Source organism: Gymnoscopelus microlampas, assembly GCF_963454915.1.
Source record: "Gymnoscopelus microlampas genome assembly, chromosome: 21".
Taxonomy (NCBI): domain Eukaryota; kingdom Metazoa; phylum Chordata; class Actinopteri; order Myctophiformes; family Myctophidae; genus Gymnoscopelus; species Gymnoscopelus microlampas.
In genome coordinates, this window is record NC_139958.1 from 26,140,588 (window position 1) to 26,157,027 (window position 16,440).

Consider the following 16,440-nt stretch of genomic DNA (forward strand, 5'->3'; position numbering starts at 1 on the left):
TCAATCAATCAATCAATAACTTACTGAAAATGGAAATGTACATGTTCATTCATGCAGGTCTACCTTCATATTATTACTATCACCATGACTGCTTTCATTTAACATCATGTTTGTGTGTGTCTGAGTGAGTGTAATCGGACACGCCTGAATATTGATTTCAACGCACACACTTGTATGGAAGCACACACACACACACACACACACACACACACACACACACACACACACACACACACACACACACACACACACACACACACACACACACACACACACACACACACACACACACACACACGTCTATACTTGTGAGGACATAATATGTCAGAATGGCAATTTGATGAATGGCATTTAAAAAAAAGAAATGGGTCATTTTTAACGCTAACCCTAAAGCAGAGAATAGCCAATCTACAAGCTGTAGATCAGCTATTTATAAATCAAGCTTAACTCTAAACCTAACCTCTAAATGTCTAATCATAACCCTCCCTAGTTGTAATGTACACCTAACCATAAAAATCATTTTGATTCATAAAACAACCATTTCTCTTGTGAGGACCAGGAAAATGGTCCGTGCAATGTCTAATTCTTACATGCTACTGCATTGGTTCTCAAAGTGGGGTCTCTTTTTAACGACTTTAACCATATTGTTTAACCATAGATATACAAGCTCATAGCACGGCACCATGAGCTGCGGCACCTTGTACATCTGCTATTTTAGAAAAATCCCTGGCACAAAATATTTTTGAGACGGGGGGTCCGCAGCCAAATACATATCATGTTGGGGGTCCTTGACATGAAAAGGTTGAGAACCGCTGTTCTACTGTACTTGTGGGGACCTTTGGCCCTCACAGAATAGTAACACACACACACACACACACACACACACACACACACACAGAGAGGCGGAGAACATTATAGCAGCACGGTTGGGAGTTGGAGGAACAGAACACCCTGCAGGATGTGGATCAAAGCAGAGCCTTGCGCCTCACAGCGAGTCACTGGGGACTGGTCTGGCCAGCCTGCCGTCCTACAGCACACATCTGCTCCACACCCCTCCCTCTTCACCTGATCCAAACGCTCTCATCTTCCTCCCTGTTTGCCATCCTCATCCTCAGGGGGGTGCAACAGTTAAACAAACTAATCGACGATTTAATCAAATAAATTGCTGTCGGGCAGAAACCTAGCTCTTATCTTCATATTTTAACTGTGTTCCCATAAATTAACCAACACCCTACTTGATCATTAGAAAAAGCATCAAAAGTAGCAGATCCGCAAGCTCGAAACGCGGCGCGTAGTGGCGGGAAAAGAAAAAAGAACCTTAAAATAGCCGATCTGCAAGCTCACAAATGTGTTGCAGCCGAGCTTTGTAAAGCAGCTATTTTTGGCGACACCATTGTGCGACAAAGTATTAAATATAATGCTTTAATTATGAATTGATGATTCGTTGATATATATATAATATTTAAAAATACAAAAAACTCGCCTTTTAGATTAATCGAAAAAGCAATCGCTAGAATAATCGCTATGAGAAAATAATCGATCGTTGCAGCCCCTAATCCTCCTACTACAGCACCTTCCCCTCTCTGTTCCTCACGCTGCGTTCACACTGGCAGCCGCACAGAATCAGGCTGCCGTTCCATTTTCAAATGGAAGCCAGTCACACGAAGATACAGAGATTACATCCGACGTTTGTAGCCGCTACAAAAGCTACAAAAAAGGTCGAGCAGGTTTCAACTTCAGCTACAAATATGCTGTGTAACTTGGTATCTTTGTATCCTTTGTGTCGGCCAGTGTGAACGCAGCATTACTGTTCCCCCACAGTCTCTCTCTCTCTCTCCCTTTCTCTCATTCTGTCAATTCTGAATGACTCTCACACTAATGCTGGGGTTGTCATGGAAACAGCATTGCCAAATCCATTCAACCTGGGACCAGTCAGCCTCATGGCTACTTTCCGGACAATGCCTTTTTTTTTTCTCTGCGCGCGCGTCTCTGGTGCTGCTGAGTGTGAACAATGATTGTGTAGCGCCGCCTGAATATGCAGGACCTGGCATTTTAAACGCATGAATTATGGCTGCCGTCTCCGCGGGGGCTGGATGGCCTGGCTGTTACCCTCTCACCCTTATATAACCCAACTCCCCGGTTCTCAACGTCTGGTTGGGGGCCCACCAGGGGGCCCAAATGGACCCTTTGCGGGGTCTGTAACTCTGAGAGCGTACAAATGGAACCAAATGGACCCGCGAGGGTCCATTTGGTTCCATTTGTACGCTCTCAGAGTTAAATTAACACTGAGAATTGTATAGTGTCGATTTTTGTACAGTCTCAGAGTTACAGTCCCATAAGGATCCAGAGAAACAGCGACCTAATTCATACCTCGTTGCACACGGATGCTGCTCACCGAACAAAGTCTGCTTGAAAATCTGTTCTTTTCGGCCAACGACACCATCGCGTGACAAAGGCAGCATGATCTTTAGGTTTGCCGTGCATTGCACATTTGGCACACACTGAACAGGAATGACAACAGTAAGCCTGAAATGTGCCTCAACAATGCAAAACAAAACCCCACTCAGCCATTACATCACAACACAATTAATCCAATTAAGCTCTATCGTGTGCAATCGGAGACATCGAGCAATCAGCCCTGTTGTTTTGCAGGCATAATGTGGATTTCATGCACTGTGACGGTGACATAATTGCATGTATATGTGTGATGATGACTCATGGTGTCGCTGCTGAGGAGGGCGACGTCATTGACATACCGGGATCTGTCCCTTCCCCATGATGCGGTCGGCACTCTCCCCGTCGTCTTTGTTCTGCTTCTTGTTGTAGCATTTCTCAAAGCAGAGGAGCCTCAGGGTCTGAGAGCCCTCCAGTTCAATCTCAAATTCCTGAGCAAACAAAAAGACAAGAGTTGTGGGGTGGTTAGGCTTTGTGTGAGGACCTTCTGTGTTGCACACGGAGGATAAGAAAGAGAGATAAAAGACAAAGGAAAGAATGGGAGACAGTGAAAGGGAGACAAAGAGGATGGAAAGAGAAATCCAGTCCACAAGTGTGTGTGTGTGTGTGTGTGTGTGTGTGTGTGTGTGTGTGTGTGTGTGTGTGTGTGTCAATCTACTGTATTTGCCTGTCAGTTTGTATATCTGATGCCTGTCTGTCTATATGTGGGGGAGGGGGGACAGGGAACCGTTGTTAATCCCGTGGGTAAAACTCAGTTTCAGCTTCGTCCAGCTGATGGCTGCTCATATGGTCAAAATAGCCGATCTACAATCTCACAACGCGTCGCGTTGCAACGCGTCGCGTTGCAACGCGTCGTGAGCTTGTGCATCAGCTATTTTCATCGAATGTTCACCCCAGAATAGGTGATGGGAGGGTTTCAGTGGTTAATGCATCACACAAACATCACACTGCACAGCTGATCAAGGCTTATTAAGATGAACTAATTATGTAAGGAGGCACACTGCATATGGTTTGCACATCGTTCCAGGGCACGCACTGCGTTGGTTCACTTAGCATTTCTACAGACGTGAGTCATCATCTTCAACATCAGCAGCGGCTCCTCATTAGCTAACACTATTTCCACTTTGCTGAGCAAAGTACTTGGGAAGCCTTTGGATCCACGGCGGAAAATTCCTACTGTAGATGAACAGATACGCTGATTGTGTCTCGGAGCTACTCCACGTGAGCTCAAGTGCAGCCTGACTTCACAGAAATCAGTTTCGATATCGTCTGTCGGGTATAAACCTCATACTGTATGTCCAAAACTGTTACTTTTCAGGATTCAAATGCAAAAGCGGCAAAAAATAGAAGATCTACAAGCTCAAAGCGTGCCGCTTTGCGCCGCGTTTCGAGCTTGTATATCTGCTACTTTTGATACTTTTGTGTGACGCTGTAGTATGATCAAGTAGGGCGTTAAATTACCAAAAAACAAAAAATAAAATATGGAGATAAGAGGTTTCTGCCCGACAGCAATGATGTAAAGCTCTGCCATTAAGTGTGTGTGTGTGTGTGTGTGTGTGTGTGTGTGTGTGTGTGTGTGTGTGTGTGTGTGTGTGTGTGTGTGTGTGTCTACACTACAGTATACTGTATGTGTTTGCAGGGGATGCAGCTGCACAGTGCAGGTTCTCCGTCTTTAGTTACCTCCTCATTACTTACAGAGGAACAGCATACTGGTTAGAACACAGTTCACTGTGCCAGATGTGTCATGCCACTTATACATAAAAGTAGACATACTGTAAGTTCAAGTAGTAAAAAAGGGTAAACTGCTAATGTATGAGTATGCACACAGCAAAATCCTGAGTGTTAAATTACCCAGGTTTACACACCCAAGAGTTAAATTAACACTCAGATTTTACAGTTTAGAATCAAAAGAAATGACCTCCTTTCGTGTAAGTACAGAGGAGATATTGGATTGGTTCTTTATGTCTTATGCTTATTTGAGTTTGACTTACAAAAGTTGGAAATTGTATATGGTGAATGATCCGATAAATGTTGGTATTTTGGGCATTCTGTATGTTTAATTTATTAATATTATTCTTGGAAATATTTCAAAATGTCTAGTGATGGAATTTCTTTTTTTTTTAAGGAAGACTCATTTGTATTTTTTTATAAAGTGCTCAAAGTGAAAAGTGCAGCAGCAAACGTTCATACAGTAGGACCTTCGTCAGTGCTATATATATCCTTCATATATATACATGTATGTATTTCTTAGTCTTTGTCTAAGGAGTCTTCCTTAAAGGTTTTTGTCGAGTGCCCGTCTTTTTCTACCAGTTTTCCTATGTTTTTGAGACCACCGCAGTCAACCCTGAACAAAGGACAAAGAAGGGCGCAACAGTTTACCCTGGACCAAAATGTCCAGTGATTACATATTGATTCATGCTGTACATTAGTAGAATCGTTGTCTCTTACCTCGTTCCATTTGGGTTCGGTGGTGTAGCGATAAACTCTCGTCTTGGCTTTGTTTACGAAGAAGCCAAAAGAATCCACCTCTAATGTGCAGTACAGATCTAAAAGAGGAAAGCACAACATATAAAGGAATAGAATACAAGATATGAGCTCAAATATGAAAGTTTGCTGAAAATGTTGAATATTCAGTGTTATGCGTGTTAAACTGACAGCAAAAACGAATTTCCTGCTCTTTTTGCCTCCATAAAATGTATGGCATATCTGGTTTATGTTGTAGTTCAAACAGATCTTCACAAGTAGCTCAAAAACAAGACAGGGTTTAACAGCGGCATGGCTTCATGTGGAGGTCAGTCTGATCAGTCATTTGTGACGCATCTATGACATGACATGGCATGGTTTCCATCTTCAATCAAGTGAAATATTTCAAAATAAATTTGATCAAGCTTATCCCAGACAGGCAAGCAAATAAACAAACACATGAACAAACAGACAGACCCAAGCTAGACGGCTAGCCTCCTACAAAGCCATGCCATAAAAAAATTCTCAAAGCTAATCGGGATCTTGGAATGTCATTATCCAAAACTCATGGTTTGTTTTCTTTTCTTTCTTCACAATTAAAAATTGATTAGAGCAGTAAGTTAACGTTTTCCATTGTCCCATGGTCACTTAGCAGCCGTGCTTTCAAAATAATGTGTCTACAATGGGTCGCAAAGCTTGTAGATCTGCTATTTTCACAGAATACGCGCCGATTATTACATGCCCAGAAATAGGGACACCAGGGTTCATGTGGTTAATCTCTTTTTGCTGTAGTTTGTATGGAGGCTAAGGAGTTCATCAGAGTGACTCACTCAAGCTCTGTTTGAGGCCGGAGGCAGAGTGAACAATTACATTCAAGAACCCATGGAGTCCAGGGGATTCATCCTCTGGAAAAACAGACAGACACAAGAGGGGGAGGAAAGGGAGAGCTTAGAGAGGTATGCAGTTTTCTGTTTATATTGGAGCAGTTTCATACAAGGGAAGGGGGACAAAAATAGAAACGTGCTGTACAGTGCATAACATGTGCATTAATGTACTTTTCTCACCAACATCTCCATCTTCATCATCCTCACCACCACTATCATCATCATTACAACATTTTATGTTTATTCTTTGCACATTGAGGAACTAGCGACCAGGAACTTTAAACATGAAAGCTGTGCGGTTGGACACCCATAAATTATCTCCATGATATATAATTTCTGGTAAATTGAGCATGAGACAGCACTGGAAAATTGCTTTTCCTGACACAGGAATATACTGTGTGTGTGTGTGTGTGTGTGTGTGTGTGTGTGTGTGTGTGTGTGTGTGTGTGTGTGTGTGTGTGTGTGTGTGTGTGTGTGTGTGTGTGTGTGTGTGTGTGTGTGTACAGTATCTCTCTATATCATACACACACACACACACACACACACACACACACACACACACACACACACACACACACACACACACACACACACACACACACACACACACACACACACACACACACACACACACACACACACACACACACACACACACACACACACACAGTGAGAAAGGCAGAGACAGGTATACCTTCTTTGTTAATGGTGAGTGGGATGTGGTGGACAGTCTGTAGTTTGACACAGGAATTGGTCAGCATTTGCAATTCCATGGAAGTCAAAGAGAAACTCTTAAAACCTGGAAGAAAATCCATGGATTGACACTGTTACGGACGTCAGGTGTTTAATGTACAGTCAAAAATATATATATTTAATGAAGCAGTTGTACATGTTTGTTTTAAGTCATACAAAGCATGTTGAATGTCCTGCTTTGACCACATACAACAGAAGCACTACAACAAACATCCAGAAGGTCACATTTCACTTTTGTTTTTTCGTTAGTAGTCAGAGACAGAGTAAAAACACAGATACAGTGAAAATGTCATGATACATGACCTTTACAGCCCGTTTATCTTGCAAGGCTGCAATGTGTTGCTGGACACCAACAACAATATATTCAATACTATGGCATCCTTACATTTCTTCTGCTGTTCCTGGATCATCTCCTTCCACTCGGCACGTTCATAGTCAGATGCAATCAAGAAACTATAACTCTGAAATATAGACAGCAAAGCAGTATGAATGAATCTGTGATTTAACATGAGGGCAGAAGGACACTATACGGTATATTAGAGGAATAATCAGAAGGGAGAGGAAATGGATGATGAGGTTACATATAATTTAGGGTTAGGAGTGAGCCTGTCGATCTGCTATTTTCTGTGAAAGCTTTCCCCACAATAACGCAAAACTGAAAACACACTAGTATTGAGCCCTGAAAGACTCCGGCTACCCATATGGGGTTTAAGTGGTTAAGCGTGCAGGTGTTATTCCGAGCCAGCATTCTGACTGACCTTGCCGTTCCTGTTGTGTACTCTCAGGGCCGTGCCGGGGGAGGTCAGCAGTAGCAGAGACTCCTGCTCTGACAGCTTCTTCCTGAGACGGTCAATCACCTTGGAGCCTTTGTTGGCTCTCTGAAATCATAGATTGATATTATAGCACTGTTTCCCAAACAGTGGGTCGGGACCTATTTGTGTGGGTGACACATTTTTAATGGGTCATAAGTAAATGTAAACATTTTTTTAAATATAATCCAACAACAAAAAAAGCTAAATTTTTCATGAATAAAAAAAAATCAATGATTTTTCAAAATAATTTCAAGAATAAATGATATATATATATTTTTTTAAATCAAAGAAATTCCATAAATTAGAAAACAAATGTTTAAAGAAGTAGTGAAAATAGCCAATCTACAAGCTCACAACGCGACGCTTCGAGCTTGTAGATCTACTATTTGCACTAGTTTGGTCCTAGGCAAACGTCAAATTTTGGGAACCACTGACGTACAGAATGTATACAGTATACACATTAATATTTCATTATCAGGTTAGCAAAAGGAGTGAGTCTCTCTGCATGGCTCATATTTTCACATGCCTATGTGTCTGTGTTTATGCCTGGCGCTTGTAACTGAACGTGTGACCTTGTGTGTGCACATCGACATTAACCCATTAAGACCTGAGGCCGATATACAAATGCCCTCTAAATCAGTGGTTCTCAAACTTTTTCGTGCCAAGGACCTCCAAATTGGTATGGCCGTGGACCCCCCTCTGAAAATGTGTTGTGCCAGCGAAGATTTGTGTTAAAATAAAATCAGAAAATTATTCAACGTTTTTTTCAAGATCTTTCAAGATTTTTCAAAAAAATATCAAAAATAGCAGATGTAAGCTTGTAGATCTGCTATTTTTGAATAGCCAATGTATAAAATCTAAAATGACACGGATGCTTTCCCGGGTTTTGACGGGCCAACCAACCTTCTCTCTCTGAATCTCACTGCGGAGGTGGGAGATCTTGACCTTCATGGCATCGAGCTCCTCGTCAGGCACCTGAGGGATGGTGAGTGGCTCTGCCTCCTCAGGACACTGGGAGGTCAGCTCAGACAGGGGTATGTACCACTTACTGTCATACTGCTGGCTTTTACTGCAGCGGGACGAAGAAGGGGGGAACAAGGTATAAGAGAAATGAGAGAAGGACAAAGGGGCATGAGATGCAAGGATAAATGGAGGGGAGGGGAGCGGTAAAGGCAAGGGCCAAGGGAGAGAATACATTGATTGAGGAGGTATCGAATGGAGAGTGGGGGTGTGAGAGAGCGAGAGAGAGAGCGAGAGAGAGAGCGAGAGAGAGCGAGAGAGGACAAAGGGAGACAAAGGGAGGGGGCAAGCAGATGTACTTAAATGTAAACGTATTTATTTTATGATTATTTTTAAAGTGTTTCTGCTTTTTCAAAACAGAGAGACATTAAAGAAGAGTATATGATGACAGTTCTGAGTAGAATTCAAACCCAGGATGGAGCAATTATGTGGTCAGTGACTGTGCTACCAGGGCAACCATTAATTATTAATAATTGTATAATTCTTTCTTTGAGAGATGTAACGTGTTGGCATCTCAGGACAAAGAGAGTTTGAATGAAAGTCAAAGGTCATGACTTCAATAGTAAAATAAAGGCTGTCATCTTCAATGACATTCAAAACATCCAAATTGTAAAGGTCAATAGTGTCATTAGACAGGACAAATCATTTGGTTCCTTACCAGTGTTAATTTCGTCGACTAAAACGATGACGCAACATTTTCGTGGACTACCTTTTTTCCGTCACGAAAACGGAAATAAAAACTAAGCTAGGATGACTAAAACTATGACATATTGACACTTTCGTTAACAAATACAAATTTGACTAAAACATTAGGGAGGGACTAGTGGAGAAGAGTTCCAACTAAGACAGAAAAAAAAGTCATTTTATGCTTGGTTGTGCGCAGGTAAATAGCCGATCTACAAGCTCACAACGCTTCAAATCAGGCATTACGGCGCCATCACTTCCCGCCAAAATATATTTTAGTCGACTAAATCAACTGTAGATTTGTTTGACTAAAATCTTATGATATTTTGTCTACTAAAACTAGACTAAAACTAAAACATTTCAGATGTCAAAAACAACATTTTATTCAGAAGACTATGACTAAACACAAAATCTAAATTTGCTGTCAAAATGAACACCGTTCCTTACCCTCCGATCTGCTTCTTAAGTTTGGCGCAGAGCAACAGGTCTGTGAAGAGGAACACGTGTCGTAGCTTCCTGGCTCCCTCCACCAGCTCCACCATGAAACTATCCTTCAACAGCTGGCGGTTCTACAGCAGCAACACAAAACAATACAGAGGCTGTGGTCATTACAGGCCATTTGGTCAATAACTCAATGTAGATCAGTCCAGATCAATTAAGTGGCCGTTTAACTTCTACATTCACACCACAAGAACTGTTGACAACAATGTGTTTGCCTTCTGAAAGCCAGGTGAAAAGAATCAAGAGGGATTTCATTTGTTTGTCACTTCAGGTACAAGCAGCAAAATATTGATGGGACGTCTAGGTGCTTACAAAACAAGATAATAATAATAGCCTAAAAATAATAACAATATAAAAATCAAAGAATAAGTAATAATACTGGAGGTACATAATGAAGCCAAATTGAAATGTATAGATAACTATAACTTTATTAAGATCTTAAGTATAGGTAGAACGGCAGCAATGATAAACCTCTTAAGACAGGTATGATATCGTTAGCCGCATTGTAAAATGTGTAAATACTGTATACACACTAAATTTCACTTTCACATTGTGAAAGTAACATTTTGAGCAGCTGCCCAGGATTCGTACAGTTGTTTAATTTAGATTGCATTATTTATTTATTTTAGTTTTTTTAACCATGTCCTCATTTAAAGCTGTCAGCCGCAGGGGGGAAAAAATAAAAAATGTGGAGGCGTGTTCAACCGACATCAGCAAAATGCCTCTACAACCGCCACAAAAACCTAAACTCTTCAGGATTCATGATATCAAATGAATGAATGATCCTTCAGGTGAGAATCCAGTGTAATATTGTAAATGAGCCTATGAAAGTATTTCATAATGCAGTAATCCGTCTTGTAGTGTTTCAATAGAGCGAGAACAATAAAGCACAATACTACAGTGTACAGTAAAGTCCTCACTCAGTGTTAATCTAACTCCAAAGAATGTACAAGCGGAACAGAAACCAAATAGACCATAAGGGTCCATTTGGTTCCATACAAATGCAGGGTTCATTTGCTATAATTTTCTCCACATGTGATGTAATACTGTCCTCTTGTCAGAAGAGGGCAGTTATGGTGTTGTGGAAGGACAAGAGGTGCTGACAACTATTGTATGTTAAATAAATAGGTATCAATAATAAATCAATAATACAGTTTATCCTTGTGTGCTGCATAGCTCCAACGTTGTCCTGGGTAAAGGACGTCTTAACAAATTTGACAGAAGGTCAATTACCTTTCAAAGAAACCAACAAAATAAAGTGAGAGGCTGCATCGGAACAAACCAAACAGATTCAAAGGAGGTCAGCCCTGAGTGCACGAGTAGAATCTTAACTGTGTGTAAAGATAGGAAGCATGAGTAATGCCTGATTTATACTTGGGTGCACATTGTGTCGTGCACCAAAAATAGCAGACCTTCAAGCTCACAACACAACGCATTGTGAGCTTTATAAGTAGTTTATCTGCAATCAACTACTTATAAATCAGGCATAACATACTCCACTAATACTGTGATTTTGAGTTCTATTGGAATGAATGGGTATAATGAAGTTGGGCCCAAGGCAGAATACACACGCACACACACACACACACACACACACACACACACACACACACACCATGAGGTCCCCAATGGACCACGCACCACTACCCCTCCCTCACACCTTCTCCAACCTCACGGTGCCCTGGCAGCAAGGCCACGGAGCATGACATCACAGCTGATCACAGCCAATCATATCCCTGTACTTTCCCCCTCCCCCTCTCCTCTCCTCTCTTTCCCCTACTCAACATCCCTTCTTCACTTTCTACCTTCATCTCCCTGCAGTGTTTCCTGAAGGCTCTATCCTCATCACTGGTGTTGTAATAGTGATGGGGGTATCATACATCCTCATTCACTTCACCACCTCCCTTAGCAAAGTGCATGGCCACGCTGCATCAATCAATCGGTGTGTGTGTGTGTGTGGTGTGGTGTGGTGTGGTGTGGTGTGGTGTGGTGTGGTGTGTGTGTGTGTGTGTGTGTGTGTCAGACAGACAGAGAAAAAGAGAGTTGAACTCTGTAGATATCATGCTGCGATGCCTTATATGCCAAGCATGTAAAACATTAGCACACAGGGTCCACTGCAAGGACATAGTAAGATATCTGGTCTTTGCCAACACGCACACGCACACACACGCACACACACACACACGCACACACAGACACAGAGAGAGAGAGAGAGAGAGAGAGAGACCGAGAGCGAGAGACAGACGGAGAGACAGACAGATCTATAGCAGATTATAATTGTGTCCTGATCCCCTCGCTAAGGACATGCCAGAGCTTTAATTCCCCAATGGTGGATATAATTATTCATTACTAGCTAGATAGCGAAGCTTGCTATGATTGCCTACAATGTGTAACTTCTAAATGAGCTCCTTTGTATTGTGGCCTGTCATTTGCTCTTAATGGTGATTGACTGGAATGGAGGAGTAAATACCAGATGCACTGACCCCATGCTAAAGAAAATGAACTGACAACATAGTCGTCTTCCATTGTCAATTACATTTATGGGCCTTGGTGGATCCTCACATTGGTTATCATCACATTATTAACTGAAACTTATGTGGACATACCAAACGTTACAGTTTGTAGTTGACAGAAACTTGAGTTTTCTGTACATTGCCAAGTAGTGTGAATAGGTAGAATATAAATGTGATACTTGCTTACCATGAAACTAAGAAAAACTGATTGAGTATCTGACTTAGTGTGGAAATAATCTATGATTATGAAAGATAATTGTGGATTATTATTAATGATATAGTAATGTACTTTGTCATCTGTCCTGTTGGAGAATACATGTCCCTTTAAGTTGAGTCTAGCAGGCCATATTAGACCCCCTGGTGAGGTAGCTGCTTCAAAGGGCCCCTTGCATACCAAGCGGGGGAAGGTTGTGAGATAAGAAACAATAGGTGGACAGGGCAGAAGGCCAGAGCTAGCCGGCCCTTGTGTGATGTGTAACAAGAGACAGGACCAAGCGCAAAGCCTTGTGGGTAACCAGAACGTCCTGTTGCTTAAAGATCTGCCCTAAAGGCGGACCTTATGTGTAAAGTTGATATAATAGCTTGTCTTGGGAGAAAGCTTTTAGATTCGATGAGCTGTGCTAGGATATGGGACCTAGTACAGGTTGCTAACAACTTGGCGAGAGAATGGATGGACTAAAGTAAGTGAGAATTAACTATGTAACGATTATAACTCTGATGTGTTCATAATGGGATGAGGATTCACGTCATTTAATATTGTTGTTCTCTGTGTTTTGTTTTCTTACAGGTTTAATAACCTAACCGGTCTGTCTAAGTGATGTAACTAACGTCTGTTTATACCTTAGCCTGACGCTGACTTAATGAACCAGCGCCAGGTCTATCTGTAACTGACCATGTAACTTATGTATTCGATTTATGTATTATGTGTGATTTAGTGAATAAATATCTAAAAGACAACTGATTTGAGTGATTAGCTTAGAACACCAACCTCTCTCGAACCCTTTCAATGGGTCTAGCGATTGTAGCTTAGCTGCATCAAACGCAGAAAGTGCGATTTGCTACAAAATTGAACAGTTATTAAACTTTAGAGTCTCTTATATAAGAGACATCTATCAGTTTTAAGTTTAATTACAAGTTATTAAACTTTAGTAGTCTCCGGAGGAGACTTTTCTACTAAGTTTAAGCGGCCTTTAATAAGGCCTTTGTGTTATACAGAGGTATAACACAGTACTAGTTTGTCTGAGAGGGACAACTAGGTATAAGTATAATTACAAAGTCATTAACAAAGTTTAAGTGTTACACAGTAATCAACCACTAGTGTGTCTGAGAGGGACAACTAGTTGTGTGTATTGGTTACATAGTCATTAAACAGAGATTAAATGTCACAGAGTAATTAAACAATTATAAACCCGTGGTAGCCTTGGTAAACTCTAAGAAAGTATTTGGCCATAGAAGCGGATGAACCTTGAGAAAAGGTCCCGTGGTAGCTTCTGTAATTCTAGGAAAGAGAGAGGCCTTGGAAGCGGATGTTATGCATGTTATATAAAGAATAACAAACTCCTATAGCCATAGGAATGAAGACGCACGGTCTCTTTAAGATGAGACGTGAGTTGTAATAATAAAATACTTATAAGCCTGGTTATGGTGGTAGAGTGAAAATCAGCAACTGAAGGGAGTCGTCAGATCCACGGAGGCGAAGGGGACAAACGGAGCAGCTTGCGGCCTACAAAGAGGACCGAGGCATTGAGACTGTACGTACCTACGAGGAACCTCCGGGAGAGAGACTATCACTATCAGGTTGCTATGAATGAAACAAAGCCCCACAGTTTGTGAAAACCGTGGAGAAAAGAGACTGTAGATTGTGAAACGCTGCGTGCTAAGAATAAGGAGCTGAGGGAGAAGCTAGAAGCTAACCACAGGTTATGTAGCTAGGCTACCGTTAAAAGTTTGATTAGCGTACCAATAAGGGGGTTTAGAAAGCTAACAGTCCTGAGAGCTACTCTTAGTGTCGCTAGCTCACAGTGCTAACAGATCTATTGTCTAGCATAAAGTGCTAGCTGCTAGCTAACTGCCACTGCCACTGTTGGGTGGTGGGGGAGTAAAATTAGCATTGTCTTGTAAGCTAACCGCCAAATTCTAACACGCCTTGAGAGGTGGTAGTTAGGTTTGGTTAATAATCTAATCATAGATGCTTGCTTTAAGCTGATTAGACAAACTTTAAAATAGTATTCATGGTTTAACTAGGCTTTATGAGAGACCAGACACTGCAATATAGCTAAAAATTAGACTAAGGGACAGATTATGAGGTGATCTTATAATTGGGAGTTAAAGGCCATTGTTTACTGATAAGGGGTGGGGGAGGTTTTCTACCACTAGTGTAATACCATGTTCAACCAGACTTTATGATAGACTAAAACTGTGAGCAACTACATGATTAGTTACGATAGCAGTGGATGAAGTCATCATTGTGGGTTAAATGCTATTATTTACTTTGGTAGAGCTAAATAAATCCTGCCAGTATTAATTAACAAAATAACCAAACGTGAATAGACCATTAACAGGCTTCTTGCATAGACTGCTACAGGGTGGGTGCTATTACAGGTTAAACACAGTGTTAATTAATTATTGTTGTTATTAGCTAAAGGCTTAACAACACTCTACTGCTAAAAGAACTGACGATTGCTTTCACTGCCTATTGACTTATGACTAACTAAAAAGGCCTACCTAAAGTCCTATAGCCAAGCAGGCGAGGTAAAAAAGGGGAACATGGCAGAGTTAGCTGGGTTGGAGAGTAAGCGGGCCAAATATGGCGAGCTCCTAATGTCTGAGGCAGCTCTGGCAATCTTTATGGAAAAGGCACAGTATATGGCCAATATCTTTCGTGATCTACCAACAGAAGAGATAAGTCCAGCGTTACAGTGGTTCAGAGAAGAAGTAATGAAATTTGACGAGATTACTTTTGATTTAGAGCAAAGTGCCCGTCCTGCCGATAAATCTGAGATTCGCAAGATAACGGAGGCCGGTAAACTGGTCTGGATTAAGGCGGAGGTGACATTCCTGAGAGAATATGGGTCACGCTTCACACAGCCCACAGTGAGTGAACACCACCCTGCTGTGAGGGAAAAGCAAGTGACTATCTCCACAGATAAGAGAGCAGCAGATCCGGTCGTAAAGGACAGAGCAACTGGAGGAGGTGAGGATGTCATCAGTCCTACAGATAAGCCGGTCGCTGCAAAGGGGGGTTGGAATGTCACACCTACAGCCGGATCAACTGGGCCAGCAGTTCTCAGAGTCCCAGATGGCATCACTACTGCACCAGGAGACGACGCTGAGAAGGTTCCAGAGGGAGCCGTGCTAGGAGCCGACATCGCAGATGAGCAGGCGGCCAGCAGAGCAGTCTCGATGGACAACGCGGCGGAGGGAGTGCCATCGGAGGTCGAACCAGCTCCAGGGGACCACGCTGAGAAGGAAGTCCGTCCAGAGGGCCATCCGGAGGGAGTGGCATCAGAGGTCAAACCAGGCGTTGCTGTTCCTGCAGACGAAGCTGCGAACGCAGAGACCCCACTCTACGCTGCAGAGGGAGGTGAGAAAGTTACTCCCACTGTGCAAGCGGCTGAACCAGAAGCTGCTACTGCTCCAGAAGACGACGCTGAGAAGGTTCCAGAGGGAGTCAACGTCGCAGAGGAGTCGGCGGCCGAGGAGGGAGTGCCATCGGAGGTCGAACCAGCTCCTGGAGACAAGGCCACGGGTGACGTGGCGGTCGAGGCAGAGGCGTCAATCGTGACAGTCACGGAGGAGGACCCACTCAACGCAGAGGGACACCATCCACCAGAGGCCGCAGGAGAGGCGCCGGCGAGGGCGTCAGAGGACGTCGTCGTGACAGCTGGAGGAGAGGAACCGTTGACGGCTGAGAAGGAGGTGCCATCAGACAGCGTTGCTGCTCCCGTAATCTGAGTTCCCAGAAGTTTTCGCCAGCTCTGGCGAGGAACTTCTGGGCCACAGCCCTGGTATTTGTGGGCGGGATGTACGTCACGCTCTGAATCTGAGCGGACACGCCTCTTACCGGTCTGAGAGCTGTGCAACTCGTCTAAAAAGTCCGACGAGAGGCAAACAGCAGTACACAACAATGGCGGCCGAAATTTCTCAAGGGGAAATTGCTTCCCGTCGATCCTATTTAGATGCATCACCCACTGCATGTGGATCCCGCCCCCTTTTCTTCATTGGCTGTTGATTTGAATCACAACGCAGTGGCCGCGCCCCTGCTGTCCAAGCTCCGACGCTAACCCTCCCAGACTACTGCTCCCGCAGACCAAGCTGCGGGCGCGGTGGAGCTGCCACTGGAGGTCGCGAGAGAAG

At 42.9% G+C, this 16,440-nt stretch overlaps 1 protein-coding gene across 1 annotated transcript in view; it reads right to left on the reverse strand.

The window, feature by feature from the left end:
* LOC311038129 (breakpoint cluster region protein-like) overlaps positions 1-16,440 on the reverse strand; it is a 123,797-nt gene that overhangs the window by 8,914 nt on the left and 98,443 nt on the right. Inside the window, exons 9-16 of the mRNA XM_084047480.1 lie at positions 9,518-9,639; positions 8,270-8,435; positions 7,313-7,432; positions 6,940-7,015; positions 6,496-6,600; positions 5,748-5,822; positions 4,903-5,000; positions 2,757-2,885 (exon numbers count right to left, since the gene is read on the reverse strand). Coding sequence (XP_083903606.1) covers positions 2,757-2,885; positions 4,903-5,000; positions 5,748-5,822; positions 6,496-6,600; positions 6,940-7,015; positions 7,313-7,432; positions 8,270-8,435; positions 9,518-9,639 — 891 coding nt within the window. The remainder of the gene's footprint in view (positions 1-2,756; positions 2,886-4,902; positions 5,001-5,747; positions 5,823-6,495; positions 6,601-6,939; positions 7,016-7,312; positions 7,433-8,269; positions 8,436-9,517; positions 9,640-16,440) is intronic.